Source organism: Struthio camelus, chromosome 6 (assembly GCF_040807025.1).
Source record: "Struthio camelus isolate bStrCam1 chromosome 6, bStrCam1.hap1, whole genome shotgun sequence".
In the NCBI taxonomy this organism is placed as follows: domain Eukaryota; kingdom Metazoa; phylum Chordata; class Aves; order Struthioniformes; family Struthionidae; genus Struthio; species Struthio camelus.
This window is the reverse complement of record NC_090947.1, coordinates 14095121-14114394: the sequence shown is the minus strand read 5'-3', so window position 1 is coordinate 14114394 and position 19274 is coordinate 14095121. Positions and strand designations below refer to the sequence as shown.

The following is a 19274-nucleotide window of genomic DNA, read 5'->3' as shown; positions in this document are numbered from 1 at the left end:
CACAGTGCCCCAGGGGACAGGCTCCCATATGGTGGAGGGGTAGGCACACAACTTGCTGCTGACTCCACAGGCATGTTTTGTGCCACTTTGCCCAGATGATTTAGGCTGGAAGAGAAACCACTGCAGAGGTTAGCTGAGCCCTCCTTTACTCTCACACTGAAGCCTTATACAAAGAAAACAGAGCAGGCGCCGAGCACTGTATTGTAATGTAATGATTAAGATGTACGGAGCCAAAATACCCTTTAAAACTGCTCCAGTAGCTCCAGTAGTATTGCATCAAAGAAGAATTTTGTCACACTTTCTGTTATAACGAGAAAACAGATGAGTTCTTAGCGGATAATTTTTTTCCCCCAGTTTCAGTACTTACTACAGGTAAAACGGTTTCCTAGTCTTTTTCTTTTAATTCTATAATCAGTGGATCTGAGTTTGCTCTGGTATATTGGGGGAGGTTTGACATAAATAGAGCAACAGTGGAGTAAGACCCCTTACAACTTCATTGCTCATGCAGGCAAAACTCTCTGGCTGAGTTGCCTAGTGGTATTTCACAGGCAGAGGTCATCTCACCCTCTCTTCAGCTGACCAGGCCTCACATGGATGCAGTTAGTTCAGTGCCCAGTTTAACCTATTATGAGATCTGGCATATTAGCTTGGGGTAGCATTTGTCCTTGAACATGTCTTCCAGCTGGCCTGAAGCGTGGGCAGAGTGAGCTTGTGTCTGTTTCAGTGTGCACGTTGCCTCTGTCTGAAAAATTGTGCGCAAAACATCGTGTGAAAGGCTTGCAAAGTGATTTTTGTGAAATCCTTATAAAGTGACGCTCTGTAATACAAAATTACTGCTATTAGAGCTGCGTTTTGAATAACTCATATATATAGCGCCAAGAACCATTGATTCAAGTTCTCTTGTCCCTTATTTTCGTGAAACACATTTGGCTTTTGTTTAATACCCACCCGAATCTACCACTGCCAGCGTGTGTTTTGACTACTGTTACGTCATTCAGAAGAGGACTGCCTGCGTTTGTTGGATTTGCCAGAATTGATTCTGGGTACTGTGATGGCGTAGGCACTCTTGAGAAATGTCAGGAGGAAAACTTTTGAGGAACTTTGCCTTTATTAGTTTATAGAAGGAGTTGTAGGTGTTGAATGAAGTATAGGTCTTTGAAATTATGGGAGCTGGGTGCCAGATATCTTTTCTAGGCTTTGGCAGCTTAATCCTTGTATTATTAAGGATAGATATGTAAATGTGTATACAGAGATATATATTTTTCACACATGCATATATATGTGTGTGTGTATATGTATGTGCATGTGTAAGATACGTAAATGTCTGTGTAGAGTTGTATGACAAATAAGCCCTACAACTTCTAAGTTTACAGTGTCATCAGGTAACCACTCCATTATACCACTCCCTTCCTCTCTTCTGTAGAGTGAGACCTTTTTCTCAGGCACTGAGCTTCCTTCTGTGGCGGCTGCGGCTCACTCATGCTTCCCACCTGCTTTGTTAGCAGCTGAGCTGTACCTTTTCTGAGGTCTGTGCCAGAAGTCTTTAGCTCCAGTTATTTCCCCTTGTAAGAAAGGCACTGTAATTTGACAGCAGCAGACACGTAGGTAAGGAGATGCTTTCATTCCGAAGAGTCCTAATCCAGTTTTTTCTTCTATTGGCTACAATGCCTTTCACCGTTTTGTCCCTAAATTTTCTACTTTTGCCTAGAAATTGATACGAGTATGGCAGGTGTGTATATACATATATGTGTGTGTGTGTGTGTATATTTATAAACCTCATTAACCAGTATCCTGTGAACCTTTACTAGGAATTAATAATATAGCTTTTCATACTGGGAGGGAGTTAGGTAGTGAGTTTGATGGAAAAGTACAAGAAAATGCCAGGAAATCCTTTAGGAAATGTTAGGAGTGGTGCAGGAGGAAGCTGGTTCTGCTCTCAAAGAAGTGTGATGGAGAACTGAAATCAGACAGGTCTGTGCCCACCTCATGCAAAATCTGGCCTGTTCTGTGTGAAGTTAAAGAAAGGCATAAAGAAAACAGAGACTGAGGAAGGCCAGGCAGAACAAGCTGTTTCTCTGTAGATACGTAAGAATCCAAGGGAGGCCAAACACAATGGAAAAGTGGCCCAGTCAGCACTGCTGCCTCATATCTTAGTATTAGACTTATTGGAAAAACTAGGTGGTGAGTCCCAGTGAAGGACTGCTGGGTTTACTTTCCTGAAAGCCTCTTTGCAATATCAAAGAAATCCCACTGGTTCTCTTCTAACAAACCACGTATATCATTTATATAATGTTTTATAGCTACTGCATAACATCGTCTTGTTTGAATTCAGGCTTTCATGCTCTTAAACCTAAAATAAAAGCACATGCTTTCATGTACTGCAGGCTTATCTTTTACTTGAAGGGGTGTACAATGGCATGCAGAGGATGTAGTCATTCTTCTAAAGAGCGTAGTCCCAGACATGCAAACAGAAAATCCCTTCTTGTCAAATTTATATAGGACCTTTTTACACAGGTCTTACATATCACTTCGTGATGTTTTCAGTCGTAGCCTGCTTGCTGATTTTCAGTCTCCACCGGTCAGGAATGGTAAAATGGTAAGCCTCCTAGGAAAATGAGGGATGTTTGAAAGAAGTCACGTATCGCATATGCTTTCACTGTGTTCCTGTGGAAATGGCAATTGACTCTGCAAATGTAGACAACCTCTGTGTGTTCACAGTTTGCTTACTACCAGTCAGACATTCTCGCTGTCCCTCTTTACGTCCCTCACGGAGCTGTGTGGAGTTTTAATGATTCAGGGACCAGGCGGCTGGTTAATGCAGCTCGTGTTGTCGCTCTCACTGGGCTCATTTGCCTACAGGCATGTCAGAAGGAACAAGTAATGTAAGAGTATATATAACTGTAGTTGGCAGTGTACTGAAAAGATGCCGAAGCTAACTTTAAATGAATAGCTTAGGACATCAGAAGCTAAGAAGCTGAGAAATAAGATAAATTAGCTTGAATGGAACTTTGTGTTTCTGTAGTTAGTCTGTGCCTCATGCTCAATGAGATATGTCTGCAGTGTATACGTCCCCCTGTGTACTGTTTTCCTAACACTGCCTTGCACATATTCAATATCCAGCACAGCCCGCATCACCCTCCTTTTTATGCTACTTTTTCTACCTGATGGGAGGGAGTAAAGAAGATAGAGCAAGACTCTTCTCAGTGGTGCCCAGGGACAGGATGAGAAGCAGCAGGCACGGATTAAAGTACAGGAGGTTCCACTTAAACATAAGAAGAAGCTTTTTTTTTTTTTTTTTTTTTTTTTAACTGCAGTGGTGGTCAAACTGTGGAAAAGGTAGCCCAGATTGGTTGCAGAGTCTCTGTCCAAGGAGATATTCAAAACCTGACTGGGAACAATGCTGAGCAACCTGCAGTAGCTCACTTTGCTTTGATTGGGGGTGTTGGGCTAGATGGACTCCAGAGGTCCCTTCCAACCTCAGCTATTCAGAGTTTCAAGCTTTTTTCAGCATTTCATTGTGCTTCAAGAGTTTGTGGTACTGCTTGTCAGACCACAGAAACCACTGCTGGATGAGGTAAGGCTTACAATTACAGAGAGCTTAAACAGGTTTTAGCAACTTCAAAGTCTGCACTGTTCTCATGCTCCCATTCTACTTTTCCAGCTGTCCTTCATACTTAAAATATAAAATATAAGTTCAGTGTTTGATCAGACTTCAGTCTGACAGTGGAATTAATGGCATAGGACATTACAATGACCTTCTGCTCCCTGTGTGCAGAAATTTGAATTTAGTTTTTTTTTTTCTTTTTTAAATCTTTAGAGAGGAGTGACAAACCTGTACACGGATTGCTATTATGCTAGGTGGTATTCTGGTGTTTGGTTGGGTGTCTGTCACAAGCGTGACCCTGTGTATGCTGTTTCGTACTGTCAAGGCAGGAGAGAACCAAGTATAAACTGTGTTGGTGCAAGTTAGGGGTTGGTTTATCTGTTAGTGACTATATGATACTCAGGCCTGGGAGCAGCAAGAGATGCAAGCTTCTTCTATCTCTTTGTTCTGGTGTGTGGCTGCTGACTGAAAGTGGATATCGTTGGTTTTGCTAATCTTCTTTCTTAATTCTGCTCCTGTAACAAACATTATGGGGTTTCCGAGTGCTTTGCGCAAGTGCACAGCAGATTGTGTTGTAAGGGAAATGTAGGAAACAGCCGCAAAAAGTCGTATAATCTGGTGTGATAATCTGGTGTGATCATCTGGTGAGATATTCTAAGGAGCTGTACGGCTAAGTGGTTCCAAAACCAGGTTCTTTCTGAAGGAAGTAAAGAGAATCACAATTATTACTGATTTAGCTATAGTTTATTTTGAGCTGAATGTTGCAACTATGCTCTCTGAGAGAAGAAATGTTGGATAATTTAAGGCTGTTGACAGGCAGAGTAGCAATGTTAGTGTGCAACCTTGCAGCTACCAAGTATAATATGGTTTCTAGTTTGGATCAATTCCAGCTGTCAGACCCCAATTTACTAACTGTGTTGAGAAGCACATGCGTTTTCTTTTAGAAGGTCAGTAGCCTTTAAGGTTATTGAAAGTGAGGAAAACTGTCATACCTTTATAGGGAACACGTTGCCGTGGAATCTTTAGGAGCTGTACAGTTATAGTGAATAGCAAACGTCATGTGCTTCGTGCAGGGCTCAACTCAGTCTGCAAGAGAGAAAATAATGGAGGGCTCTTCTTTCTGCCTGCATGTTCAAATGAAGGAGAGTCAAAGCTGTTATACCAGAGCTATGTATCAGCTAATATATTTCAGGAACTCTGCAATGATCATAATTGCAAAAAAGTCCTCCAGAGGGAAATTATGACTCATAGTTTATGTTCTCTTTAGTGTTGCTATGGAAAAAGAGGTTAGTGCCAATGGTCATACAGTAATATTAATCTCCAATCTGAAAGAAAAATAAATAACAATCCGCAGCTTAACCCAAAGCAGATTTATTCTCAGTTACCACAATGCACTCCATTAAAAGGGATGACCATGTAAGAAGAACTAAAGATGACATCGATTATCCGTTCTCAACATGCAGTTAGAGAGAGTTCCTTATTTGAATTAGTGTATACTTCAGACTCAGGCACGTGACTTGGAAGAGTGAGAGGAAGGGAAAAATGGCATATTGATCAAAAGTAAAGCAGAAAATGTAAGCCACCGCCAAAAGCTCATTAGAGCTTCTTTATGCATACAGCATAAAGGGGGTTGGTACTGGTTCTACAGCAGGTTCTGAAACAACGCCCTGGCAACAGGCAGTCTGAAGTGCTGAAAAGTGGTTATCGCACTTTTTCCATCGTTTAGGAACGCGATGGCCGTGAATCAGAGCGGAGGATACTTCTGTGCTGAGTCAGCACCCCTTCAGGCTGTCTTGGCAGCTGTTTCCTATGAGTTGTTTAGTTGCCTAGGCAAAATCCTAACCAGGACTGAGGCCAAACAGCTGCATGCTTACTTTGCTCTGGTGGTGAGTCTTTTTCTTTGCATGCGGGAAAGCAAGGGAACTACCCGACATCTTCTCTTGACATCCAGAGAGAGTATGCTTGGCTTAGTAGTTTACAGCAAAACTTTTCCACCTGCATACTCAACTTTGTTATTAGAAATTTGAGCTGCATTTGCTCCTTTGTATGCAATTACTGACAGTAAAGACCCTGGAGCCAGAACTTAGCTTGAAATTTTGCTAGTGATGCATCCTGCAAAGCAGAACAGAGCCTGCCTTTCTCCAACAATGTTGCATCTGCAATGCTGATGGCAGTAAAACTTTTTATTCTGTTGATGAGCTAAGCAGATTGGATTAGGGAGCTATACAGAGGGATCCTGTGTCCTAGGTCTACACTCACAGCTCTTTCTGATCATCACAGAAGCTGTATGTACAGCTCAAAAACCTTATATCGCTCAGATAGTCCTTTAAGTTAGCAGAAGACTTTTCAGTGACTTTCAGGGTTGGACAGGTCCCTTGGTGAACGGTTGGCACGCTAACAAATTGTCATTACTTCAGCAATTCTTCTGAGCTTAGCTCTCTTTAAAACGTCGTAAATCAATCAGTCAGGTAACTGTTTGGCACTACAGCCTATAGTGAAAAATGGTTTTCATTGCATCAGTGTAAAGGGCATACAGGTATATTTTAGACTCTGATACCTTATCTTCTTCCCTTTCTTGTGTCTCTTTAATCATCAAACATATTTTAGTCAGGCCCGTATCAGTGCTCTCACTCTGCTCTCTTTTTTGGCAATAAATTGATACAGAAAGCCTGTATCTATGTGAGCCTTTTCCCAGAGGAGTCTGCTCATGGATTAGCACATAAGGGTCAACAGGATGCTCCTTGCCGTTTTCCCCTAAAAGTGGACAGAAATGTCAGCAGTTTTTCTGGCATTGAAAATAGAAGTATCAGCGGCCACTGAGCGCTGCTAGTTTAAACATTTATACCATACGGACTTCATCACACCCTCTTTCTCTGTGCACAACTTCTGTTGATTTCAGTGCAGGTCAAACTCTGAATCTGTGCAGTAGCTAACAGGTCGTGTCTTCTGAGGAATAACGGTATGTATGCAGTTAACAGACTGGCACTATGCCCTTTACGTCATGTTATGGTGTCAGGAAGGGTAAACATGCAGTTTTTTAAGAAGTAATTATGTAGACAAACCTGTCACCACAAGAATGGAATACCCATGCATATGCTTGACATCTGTCAGCCTGACAAGATCCAGGCACATGCTTCAGATATTTTGAAAGAACATTGTGCTTCCTCTGCCAGTCTTTCTCCTCCCTGAGACTAAGAATTGCAGACTAATATTTTTAGTTAGGACACAAAAATGGAGGGGGGGGGGGGAAAGGGGTTGAAAGGCAGCTCAGAAACCTGAGTTTAGTTCTTACTCTGACCTGGAAGTTAGCAGGAAAGTAGACACTTGCAAGCTTGAGTAAACATTTTTATCTCTTACGAAGCATGTTCTCTTATGTTTGTTAGAACTACAGGCCAGCTCATCCTTGTAAATGTGTAATCTTACAGGAGAAAATGTCTAATTCTAGACCTACAACTGATCCCTGTGTACACTGTATCCCAAAGCAGTTATCTGAATTATTTTCAGAGATGCTTAGTGCCTGCATTGCCTGTGGTTTTACTGGATAGCATTCTAATGCTGTTAAAACACTGAGCATATGATTCATTTCAGCATCTATAAAACTGGATAAAGTGTGTCCAGGGGTATTGTTTGAATTAAAGCTTACGAGGACAAACAAAGCAGGCATATCTGAAAGTGAAGTGTAAACGTGATGATGGGTTCCCTGGTTAGCACTTCATGGCTGCACGAAGCTGACAGCTCTTACATAAAGGTTAAAACATGTATGCTTTGGTCCGTCAGTTAAATTAAGTCTCCTAAAGACTGTGTGGCACTCTAGAAGACACGAGTTTATCTGTGTGAATAAACAGAATATGCAATTCAATACAATTATACTTATAGGACTATTTAAAGCGTTAGAAATATGCTGCAGTCCAATAATAAATGCAGATGGAGCCAGCGCATTTTGCAGACTGCCTGACTACGTTTAGATGTGTTAGAGACCTGACAAGTGCCTGGGAAGCAAAGTCTGAGACCTGGTGTTTAGATTTCCAAATTACAGCAGAGGATGAGAAAGAAAACGTAATAGGTACAATGGGGACATGAACTGGAGTAATAAATCTTTGACCTTTAAATTTAATCTCTGCCAACTTCTAAAACTGCTTCTCTCAAAGACTGACATGACTGTGTTTTATGTTATGTTTTTATTTGTCATATTTGTAGTTAGTTACAAGTAAAAATGATCAAAATCCATTGCAGTTAATACAAAATAAAAATATAGCTGCACAAGTTATGCCATTTTTCTTACAAACAGTATCTCCTATATGATACTACATACTTAAGAGCTTAACTCTTCATAGTACTTGCTTACACTAAGCTCGTATTGACTGATTTCCAGTGTGATTTGCTGGTTATAGATATTACTCCTGCGGAGTAATGTCTCTTCTTAGTCATTTCTTAATAGTATTCTTGCTGTAGCTTTTATTTACCCTATAATTTGTGATTCTAAATACAACTCGAAAGATGCAATCGTTTAGCACAGTGTTAAGTGTCAGTAGAATTATAATATATATGTCTATATTTATATAAAAATCCTACTGCAAAAACAAACAAGGATGCAAAGTAACTGTGGTTTGGGCTTCCCTTTCTTCCCTCCCCCTTACCTTTGGGTATGACTGGGATGAACATTCACAGTGAACAAATTACTCTGCAACCTCTCATTTTCCATGAATTTTGAAAACTGACAGATGTGTAATTTTGAGAGCTTTGTCGGTGGTTTTGATGAAAGTTCTTAGCAGAGGATCAAATCCTGTGGCTTTGCAGACTCATCCTTATGTAAACTCATCCTTGCCATGAAGTTTAATCCATAACACTTTTTTTCCCTTTAGATATGCCTAAATGAGCGTTTTTACCTTTTTAAAAAAATTGTCTTTACATCCCTGTAAGTACATAACTCTTCTGTGTCGATATAGCTTCATACATGAAATAATTTGTAAAAAGACAAATTATGCTACTTTCAAAATACTCTGAGATACAAAGTTGTGCAGGTGCAAAGTTTGATACTGTGTTGCTAACGAGTAAGAAGGAATGAGTGTTATCTGAGTATATACTCTTTAAGCTGGAAGTACAGACTTAGTATTGCAGGCCTTTTTTAACTTTTCATAGCATTTCATACTTCCTTCAGGCTGTCTCCATGTTTCTATCAAATTCCTTCAATCTTTTTTGCCAACTTCTGCGCCATTAAAGGTACAGTAGCTGATTACACATTCATACGAGTCAGTAATATATCTTCCTAACTCTGGTAATTACAAAAATCATCTTTCCAGTTCCATGTAAACACAGTCATTTCTTCTAAGTGACTATCAAGAAACTACAGGCAAAATCTTACCTTCATTGAAATCAATGGGACCAACTTTTCAGTTTCACTCTCTAAATAACTCTGCTCTTCTAATCTTACAGCATAACGCCCCAAACAAGCAGTACATGTATATGTAGTTGCTGAATCTGTTAGTATACTCAGAGCATAGTAAGGCAACCTAAATTAAAGTGTTCTCTTTGGTATGCCTACATTTACATGCAGAACTACTCACAGTGATATGAAATACTGTGATAGGAAAAAAGAAAAGAGAATAAAAATCTGTGTTTTCTGACTACTTGCCATATATTTCCCTGACCTAACTATAAGAAAGCCAGCTTACCAGCTTACTTCTACTAGACATGCTAGTCTCCTATGCCAGCTGACAGCATCTCTAAATTAAACACCACCAATGAATTGGCCTAAAACGCGCAGCCGGAGTGGAGCACGTTGCAGCCTGCGTCGTTGACTTTGTTCACTCTGCATGCCAATGCGATGCAGTCAATTATCATTGAAGAGAAAACGATGGAAGAAACTGAATCACTGCTAACGTGTGGCAGAAATATACACCGGTTATTCACTTAACTAAACCGTGTGTATTTGGAACATAAAGGAAGGCTGAGATTTATGATGCTGTTTGGTCTATCTGGAGAACAGCTGCTTGGGTTGTTTCTTCATCAGATTGTTCTGTCTCGCCACTGATGGGTTCATTTCTCTCCTCATATACTTTGTGGCTAGAAACTTCTAGAGGCATCCCGTACTCTTCATCATCTTCAACGATTGACAGCTCAATGTTGCTGTTTATCATGGCTTTCCCTTCCATTCTGGCTTCTTTCTCCAAAGAATCGGCTATTGCTTTGCTCTCTTCAGTTAGAGATGTAGTAGGTGTCATATCCGAATGCATGTCAGAGAATGACATTTCCTCGTCATTATCAGCTTGGTCGTTGCTTGCAGTTTCTGTTGGTCTGTCCTCAGTTTCAGCAGTGCTTTCTCCTTCCTGGACTTCCTTCGCGTTTAGCGTGAGGGGAGACGCTTTGAGAGATGAACTCTTTGAAGAGGAGGACTTCTGATGATGTACAGTAAGGGATTTCCTAATCTTTTCTCTCCGTTCAGGTGAGACAATCTTCGTGCTGATCTTGTTCATTTTCTTCTCAATATTTTGGCGGGAAAATGCTTTCTTGAGGCTGTCTACCTTCTTGAGGCTAGACCTTTTAATTTTCTCAGCTCTTGATTCTTCTATTTTCTCCTCTGTGCTGTCATCCACGTCCCCTTCCTCATGAGGCATTTCATCGTCTGAAGACAGCTCCACTGTATGCAAGGTTTCTTCCAGTGTTTTGTTCACATCCACAGGCTCTTCTTTTCCTTCTGTAACACTGGGAATAGGCTCCTTTGCAAAAACACTGGCAGGGATCTCATTTTCCTCCTGAAAGAATTGACAATATTTGAGTTTCATAGATCACAGGACACAAATTTAATAAACAAAGCACAACCCTGAACAATTACTTTTTTTTTTTTTTAAACAATGATATGAAGGATGCTGAACACTTCTTGTTGTTTCAGTATATTTAACCAATAACAAGCCATTCAAAGCCCACTGAACCATTATCTGGTACAGTTTAAGACTAATGAGCTGCCAGCTGTGAGATTTCTCTTTCAAGTGACTTGGAATGTATACAGAATGGAAAGGCTGCTCTTTGTCATTTAAATTAGGTACAGCTATTAAATAGTTTGGCTGTAAGTTTATCCCCAGGGAGATGGGATGGTATTGTGGCTAAGGCATGGCTAAAGAGGTCTTACTCTCCATCTCCTGCGTAGACTTGAAGAAGCCACATAACCTCTCAGAGCTTTTAGTTTCTCTAGCCAAAGGTTGGGAATATTAATTCACCACAGAGACGCTGGGTGCATCTGAGGTATACCTTAGATGTTGGATGCAGTTAGCATTTTCACTCTATTTCAGGAAAATATATGCTATTGTTAAAACTGGGTTGCTGGATTGTTGGTACCGAGAAGACTGAACTCTCAACTGGAAGTCAGTGAAGCTTCCTGGTTCACACCAGGCTTAGCACGGTACATAGCACAACCCAGTATTTTTACTTCTGTTTTGTATGATCACAGTGGTCCAAACATTGCTTTGAGGAGCTGAGGGTGCCATGTTTTACCGACTTGGTGCATGAGGATAAGATTTTGACACACTCTTCACACTCCTTGCCTCTGCCCACTTCCTTTGGATGGCAGATGCCATCACTGGAATGACCGTAGGTCTGTGGGAAGGACATGAGCGAGAGTAAGTGTTGTCAGGAGTGAGGTTGGCCAAAAGCGCCAGAGCTGGTGTGGGTGTGCCTTAAACATGGCTTGAAATCCTCTGTGCTACAGAGATAACTCCTGTCCGTGGCAGTGAGAACACCCATCTCTTCTGTGTGGGAAGACTGCAGGAAGAGTTTGGGAAAACTCTGTAGACTTTTGCTCCCCTGTAGATTTTGCTGTATGTAAGCTATGTAGTCCATGATGTTTACAGAGTAAGTGCTGTTTAGAGCATGGAAAAACATTATTTTTAAATTGGTAAATACTAAAAACATGGGCAAGGCAAATCTGTGAAATATCAAAGCAAAAAGGCTATAGCATATAAGCAGACTTTATACCGCATAGAGAATACTAGTAGTCACTTCCAATTAAAAGGAAGATGATTGCTTTTTAGAAAGAAAACCAAGCAAGGGCAGAGATAATCCAGCAGGTGTCCAAGTGGGCTGAACAAGGCAAAGAGCTACAACTCATAGCGAAGGACCTCTGTGACTACCAAGCACAGCAGCTTTGCAGCCCCAAGCAGGTCAGGCACGTCACCGTGAGCGCTCTGATCGGCATGAGGCTTGACAGGCGTTTGCCATACAAAGACAAGCAAGGCTCCTCGAACACGCTCTCTTTTTCCTTTCAGAATTGTTACTTATGTCATAGCTGCATAATCTGTGCTTATTACTTACTTTATGACTTAGGCAGACCCAGTGTGTGTAATTATCACTTAGTGTTCAGATTGGAAAGTTTTCGTTTCAGAATTTATCTCTAGATATGAGAAAGCAGTTAAGTGCTGAGCAAAATGGGTTGTAATAGTCTCAGAGCTGTCCCCAGTGGGCCTACGTGTAACAGTTAAGGGTAAAAAAGGCCACACTTACTTCAAAGTTTGTATTCGTTATTTCAGGACTGAGCATACAGTTGCGATCACTAAAGAGAACAGTGTCTTGGGTTAAATTTGCTGTCAGGACTGTGTAAGGATGTCTGTATGAATGAGCAGGTGATACCACATTGTACTTTGTACATGGTTATTTTACAAATGAGTAAAGACTGCCTTGCAATGCTTCTGGAACTTGAGGATATTCATGTGGACAGGCAGAATAATTCTGTACCAGTGGGATTTAAGCGTGTTGCTGAATATCCCCCAAGGATAATAAAATGAAATGTATCAAAAAATTAATGCCCAGATGTTTGTATATGCTTTTGCCTCTGTGGTTTCTACACACCTTTGTGGACCAGCAGCCTCAGTCAGATGCACTAGCACGGAGGAAGCTTTCAAAACCCTGTACTGGCAGTGGATGTTCAAGGCAAGCACTCTCTCTTCTAAACAAGCGCTTGTCTCCCCTACGTGCATTATGTATAAAGACATCCTGCTGCAACTATCAGTGACCAAAGTAACACCGCCACCAACAAAAATCCTGCACCAGCATTGAGTGAAAGTAGCTCTAACGGGAGTGGAAATATTTGTATTTTCTCTCCACCGCAGTTAGTGAAACGTGGATTACAGGAATGGGTGCAGGGTTAAATTATTCCCCAGAGCATGAGAACTCAGCCTAAAACATAATTTGTCTTGTGTAGTCTTTCCAAACCGAGGTAATCACATACAGCTGATATATTTCAACATTCAGGTGTAAGTGCTTAAATAGACTAGAAAACTCTGTTTCAAGGAACAAACATGGGTTGTAACTTTACCGGTATTTAATCTAGGAAAGTGGTGTCCTATGAGATTGATCACAATGCAGTGTGATCCAGAAAGAGGCAAGTTTGGCTTGTTTCAAGGTCAGTTTAGTGCTGTGTCTAAGGTATTCATGTTAAATTGAAAGTTTAACACGACTGACAGTACTGCAGTCTCTAGAAAAACATGGATGCACCTTTTATTTAAATTTTGATCAAAATTTGTGACTGAGTGGAAGGAATACCGTCATACTGGCCATATGTGTTTAAAAAAAAACCCCAACAAACTCTCTCTGCATAATAATGAGCTAATGATTCAATTAAAAGCAAATGCTAGATGGTCTTATGCTATCATACAGGACTGGCAATCAGGAAGTCACATCTCTGCTTAAACTTCCTGTATGGCCTTGGGAAACATCAGCCTCTGGGCATCTATCATCCTGCCTGTAAAATGGGAATTGCATACTTTCACAGGAACTGTTAAAATACGAATTAAAATAAACTAAGTACAATGGTTTGGAAATACAAAGGTGATGCAGTAGGAACCTGTGTGGCTGAATGGCCTTTTCCATTTCAAATACAGTTACTGATAACATGTTGTAAGTAGGCTACTGGTAACTTTTCAGTCTAGCAAGTTTATATGATACCTATATTTTGTTTTGATACCTTTTTCAAAGAGTCTGGTATTGCGTTTAGGAAGACTAGAACAATACACTTAGAATGCCAGCTGTTACAAATTCTGTACTATTTCCCATGCAGTGAAATGTAGAACTTTGATCTTTTCTCCTTGATCTAATCTAAAATTCTGAGAAAGGAGCAATACGTCTTTTTATTTTCTACATTTGAGCTCAAAAATGGCACTTGCGTTTTCTCAGATGAGTTTGACTGTACATAACTAGCTCCAAATTTTGTTTTTCGCATAGGATTGAGTACAATGGTGCAAGTTCTCTGTGTACAAGAACTCCTGTTAAAACTAGTAATATTTGCAAAGTTGAGCGCCTTCCACGTGGCTTTGATCTGCAATTCTTGGGAACTTTTTTTAGGTCATAATCTTGTCCACTTCTTTGACTGTAAAGACAAGATCTGTAACAGTGTACTACAAAACCAAACAGCCCAACTGAAGGAGCAACTGCAAAGGTCTTTAGTGATGCTCACTGAGATAGTTAATTTACTCAGGACTGCTGAACCTCTGACGCTGCATAAGGGAAGTTAGTGTGTTTTGGTCTGGATTTTTGCTAGATTTGCAATACTACAAGCAATAAGAGGCCATGGCCTTCAAGGAGGGGAGATGGCATTTTTCCATGCTTAACACAGCCCATACTCCTCCTTTGTAGATGCTGTTACACGCCTAAACAATTAATTGTCTAAAACTTACTTTGCTCCATGAAATAGGGATTTCTGTCAAAAGAAGAAAAGTGCTTCTAAAAGCAGCTATAACTCCACATACTTTTCTTCACCAAATGCATGCTCTTCAGGCCCGGATTCCCCAAAGGGGGAGGCAGAAAGAAAGGGAGCAGTCTGGGACTGCAGGTAGGGGAAGGAGATCGCCGTCCACCCCCGGCAGGCCCTGGGCAGACGGGGACTCCGGGGCCCGTGGCGTGGTTTCGGCTGCACAGGCCTGCTGAGCGCCCACAGCACAGCTGGATCGAACCCTGAGAAATATTTTTGTCATTAATCACTACAGCAGGATTTTCCCTGGAAGGCTCCAGTGGGAAATTCAGTAGTTAGATAATAGCACATAGTAGATAATAGCAATAGTAGTTAGATAATCAGCACATAATCCTGCTTTCTTAACTTGCTCAGTTTTGATTTTGAAGGTGCTTTTTCAAAAGGTGGCTATGCTGACCCAAGTCACAGGTTACACCCAAATGGCAAAGTCCTGTGCCTGCCTCTTGCTTGCTTCATTTCAGCATCAAGTATTTACCTGCAGTGGCATCTGGAAGGGGCTTTAGTATCACAGGGCTCGACTCTAAGCTGTATTTCAAAATATTGTGTCTGCCTTATCCACTAGTAAACAAGACATTTTATTGAAAAATTAGGTTTCGTCTTTTTTTACCATGTATTTTGCTTCTGCAGCTAAAACAAATACAGCTCTCCCCAAACCTGGTCATATGGTGAGAACAAAACAGAGGAGAACAATGCCAAAGCTTAATAAGGATTTAAAAACAGTCACTTCAGTGCTTTGTTAAATTGCTGTGTCACTCACAGCATTTGTAATAACTTTTGCATTCTCAAATGCTTGGATGTCGCACCATTAAAATATGTCACCAATTAAAGAAATACATGCAAAGGAGGAACAATGCAGAAAATCTAGGGAGGGAAGACTAAAAGTATTTTAGTGGAGAATAGGTAAATAGCTGAACTTCTCTAAACGTGGTTCATTCTCAGCGCGTATGTGAGGGGAAGCTGATCCTGGAGAGTCACAGCAGTTTCATAAAATGCAAAGCTTGAGCTCAGTCATGTGTTTTGCCTAGGCCCAGCGCTCCTATGAAACATTAGGGAGTTTGAGATAGAGTGAATGCAGAATTGAATCACAAATGTGTATTTTTATTTTCACTCTGAGATGTCTTTTGAAGCTGGAAAAGTATGTCTTAATGAGAAACATGAGGTGTGAAGTTAGGGTTTTTTTTTTTTCCCCTCCTGTAGCAAAGGAAAACCCCTAAACAAAAGAGAAATGCCATACATCCAAGTTTCTCTTTGTTTTTAAGGAAATCTGGCATCCAGATGGCTGCATTGCTGTGGCTTCTCCTTCCTGGAATTGTTTTTCGCAGGGCTCACGCTCGGTGCTGTGCCCAACTCCAGGCAGCCTTTGCTCTTTTTCCGCTGCGCGATTATCTTGTGGAGGCGGTGGCCTCGCTGACTAACAGGCCTTCCTCTCCCCCGTGCCAAGTGTCTCCGCGCGCAGCGCCGTCTGGGAGACGGGGGCGCGCGGGTAGCCATCCTCCGCAGGCCCCGGCTGGGAGGCGGCCGCTGGAAAATCCCAGCTCCTCCCGCCAGCGCCAGGGACAGCCGCTGGCTGCTGCGTGCTCCTCCTGCGCGCCAGGAAACTCTCCTAGGACTCCGCTTTTCCGGATACCCGTGTTTCTTTCCAGCAGCGGGCTAGCAATAGGAACAGTCACAGCGCGCAACGTTGCCTTTACTGAACTGAACCGCAGGGGTTTTTCCTCTAAGCCCTGTATCTGCATCAGCCTTGCACTGTTACCCCCTAGGGCAACACGCTCCTCGGTGACAAACGCGAACGTGGTCGGCTAAATCCTCGTTGGCGAGCTGAAAACCAGAGCTCCTGCCTGGAGGTCTCCCTCTCAGTGAGGGACCGGGCAGCAGCCGCAGACTCGGGCTGTCCTTCTGCGAAACGGGCCCGGGTCGTTCGCTGTGGTTGCGCGTATTGTAGGACCTGGTATTAAGGAAGGCCCCAGACTGAAGTCATAGGTTTAAATAGGCCTTAACTTTATAGAAAGTTTTTAAGTTTTGGGAAAAAGCAAACTTGGCCCTCTGCTATTAGGGCACTGCTTTATCTTCCAAATCCTTCTTTGTGACTTTTACCAGTACTTTTACGTGGTGCCTACAGATCGCTGCCTGTAACGTGTTTTACTAACTGAGGCGACTTCAACCACCCAACACACGCAGAGCTGTGTTTTATCTTTCCTTTACACATCAGATCTTCTCAAAATGCTAAAACGTGGTGATTTTTCTGAAGGGAGATGCTGTATTTTGTACATCTCAATGTAAGGCCTTAATTCTAACGCTTGGAGGTAGCGGAAACGACATAAAAATATCTTCACCCAGGTCAAGCTAGGTGAAGCTTCCCTCCTCCTGCAAGCATTCGAAATCTAGATCCAGAACTGGAGGCTCGAGCCAACTGCTGGATAATGGGTCCTAGGAGATGGCAATGCTTTGAATTACAGGAACAGATCTTACGTTATCTGGACTTCCCAAGGTAATTTATGTCTCTTAACTTATGCAGTTCCTGGAATCATTTCCGCACTCCTTTTGGGGTGGAAACTACCCTGCTCTGTACAAGTGGCGACTCTTCCTCTCCGGGCTTTACCAGAGGAGGCTGCAACTGGGGGGAGAACAATGGGCAGGGAGGTGGGGGCTTCCTTTCTTGGGCCAAGTGCCTGGGAACTAAGCAGCCCGGCCAAGTTTTTTTTTTTTTTTTTTTTTTAAAGTCGAGTACTGCTTTTTTTTGGGGGGGGGGGGGTGGGGGGGAACAACCCCAGGGCATAGGGCGAGCAACCGGCACAAGTTAGCACGAAACGGACAGCTGTAGCATGAGAAGTTAGTGACGCGTGCAAGCTGGGACTGCTCAAGCCCAGTGTTTTCCTCCTCTTCCCAAGACGAGCTAGTTGCGGAGTTGCGGGCGGTGCGCTTTTTCTTTTTGTTTGTTTTTTTGGGAGACGCAGAAGCCGCGTCCCGTGTTTAGCTGAGGCTCACGCCATGGCTTAAAAAGGGGAAAGTATGCGAGGGGCCGGGCCGGGCCGGCGGCGGCTGCGCGGGGCGCACTCACCTGGAAGATGAGCACCTTGAAGCGGTCGCGGCGCAGCAGCTGCGCGTGGTGCTGCTCCAGGCGGCGCACCTGCGCGCACTGCCGCTCCAGGCGGTCGCGCACGGCGCGCGTGTGCGCGCACACCTTGCGCGACTTCTCCAGCAGCTTCTCCACCGCCGCCCCGGTGGCGCCGTGGCTGCGGCACAGCTTGCCCAGGTCGCCCTGGATGCCGCGCACCGCCCCCTCCAGCCCCCGCTGCCGCTGCTCCATCTGCCGCTGCTGCCCCTCCACCGCCTCCAGCATCGACACCAGCTTCTCCAGCAGCGCCAGCACCGTCACGGCGCTCACCGGGCCGCTGCCCCCCGCCGCCGCCGCCGCGCCCGCTGCCTCCCCCATGGCCGTCCCGCCGCGCCCGTGTCCGCGCCCGCGCCCGCTCCGCTGCTCTTAAGGGCTGCGCCCGCCGGCCGCCCCCGCCCCGCCGCGCCGCGCCGCGCCGCTCCGCCCGCCCCGGCTCTGCGGTCCCGCCCGGCCCGGGCTGCAGCCGGGCGCGGCGGGGCGGCCCCCGGCTCCCTCCTCCTCCTCCTCCTCCTCCCCCCGCCTCTCCCCCGCCTGCCCCCGGCCCCGTGTGAATCCCCTGCCTCGCGCGTCCGCCCTCGTGGCTGCCCCGGGCTCGCGCGGGCGCCGGCCGAGGGCTGGACGGGGCGCCCAGGCCCCCCCGGGACGGTGCAGGGCGCTGGGCTGCCTTTCGGCCTTTTTCGCCTGGGTGCTTTCCGGTCTGGTGTTCGTCCGGCCTCGGCCTCTGCCCCGAGGAGGGAGGCCGGGTGAAGCGGGCGTCCTGCAAGCCGCGCTCGCTGGGCCAGGCCCGTCGCGGGGCTGCAGCGCGTGCTGGGGCAGCGGGCGGGCAAGGGGCAGGCGACTCGGCGTCTCCCGGCAGTTCCTCCTCGTGCTGGCGAAGCCGACGCGAGGAGGAAGGCTGGTGCGCCTGGGAAGAGCGGGCGCCCGGAGCAAGGGAAGCGAGTGGGGCTGCTCTCGCTCCCTTTGCAGGCGCCCCAGGCTCAGGGCAGGTTGCCATTCGGTACGCCAGCGTTGCGGCTCGCCCTGCGGCTGCAGCCGCACCGGCAGGAGCGAGCGAGGAAGCCCCCGGGGGTGACACCGGCGCTCAGCCCGCTCTGAGGCGCGTTTCGTGCCCAGCGCGTCTTGCACAAATGGAAACCGGCAGGCTTCTTGTTTTATACTTCGGTCAAACTGGGCTGCTGTCGCTGTTTTTACCACTAGTGAATTTTTGCCTCGCTAGCAATCCGTAGCCAACGCAGAGGGCTGCGCTCAGAGCTGCTTGCAGGCTTTCGCAGCCTCTGTCCGAACACGAGCCTGGCACTGGGGCTGGAATTTGGACTATGCGTGCACGGCACAAAGTTTTCAAGTGGTGCTGCGTGAGAGGCCCTAAATGAAAACGGCTGTGCTTTGGGAGCGCGCAGACCGTTAGGAGTCAGAAATGTCAGGATGTTTGGGACGTGAGTCATCTCTGGCGGCTGGAAAGTTTTTCTGACCTATGCAGGGAACGTCACGTTCTTCCCAAGGTGTGGTCCCGCGCCCGTCCGCTGCCCTTGCAGGGGCAGCCCGGCCGCGTGCGCTTCAAATTAGTTCACTCTGAAATGTTTTTAAGCCTGTTCACTAATAAAATGCATTTCTGGCTTTAAAACACAGCCTTCTGAAGGTCTTAGCAGACTGCTCTTACACACAACAAGCCTAGCTCACAGCTGAATTGGTGCAAAGCCTGCGGCCGGGCTCTCTAGTGAAACCTCTAACTGACCTCGGCAGAAATCTTTTGGGTGAAAATGTGCCAGGACTGGACAACTGCAGCTAGAAAAGACCATGCATCTGTGGCGAGGCGCTGGGGC

The 19274-nt window shown here is 44.7% G+C and overlaps 2 protein-coding genes across 3 annotated transcripts in view; one reads left to right on the top strand and one right to left on the bottom strand.

The window, feature by feature from the left end:
- Positions 1–19274, top strand: part of NABP1 (nucleic acid binding protein 1) — a 75436-nt gene that overhangs the window by 53792 nt on the left and 2370 nt on the right. The window lies entirely within an intron of this gene.
- CAVIN2 (caveolae associated protein 2) lies at positions 7764–17792 on the bottom strand. The gene is made up of 2 exons (XM_068948283.1): positions 17398–17792; positions 7764–10356 (listed from the first exon to the last, which is right to left on the bottom strand). Exons 1-2 carry the CDS (start codon positions 17770–17772, stop codon positions 9559–9561), a joined length of 1173 nt encoding a protein of 390 aa, XP_068804384.1. The 5' UTR covers positions 17773–17792; the 3' UTR covers positions 7764–9558.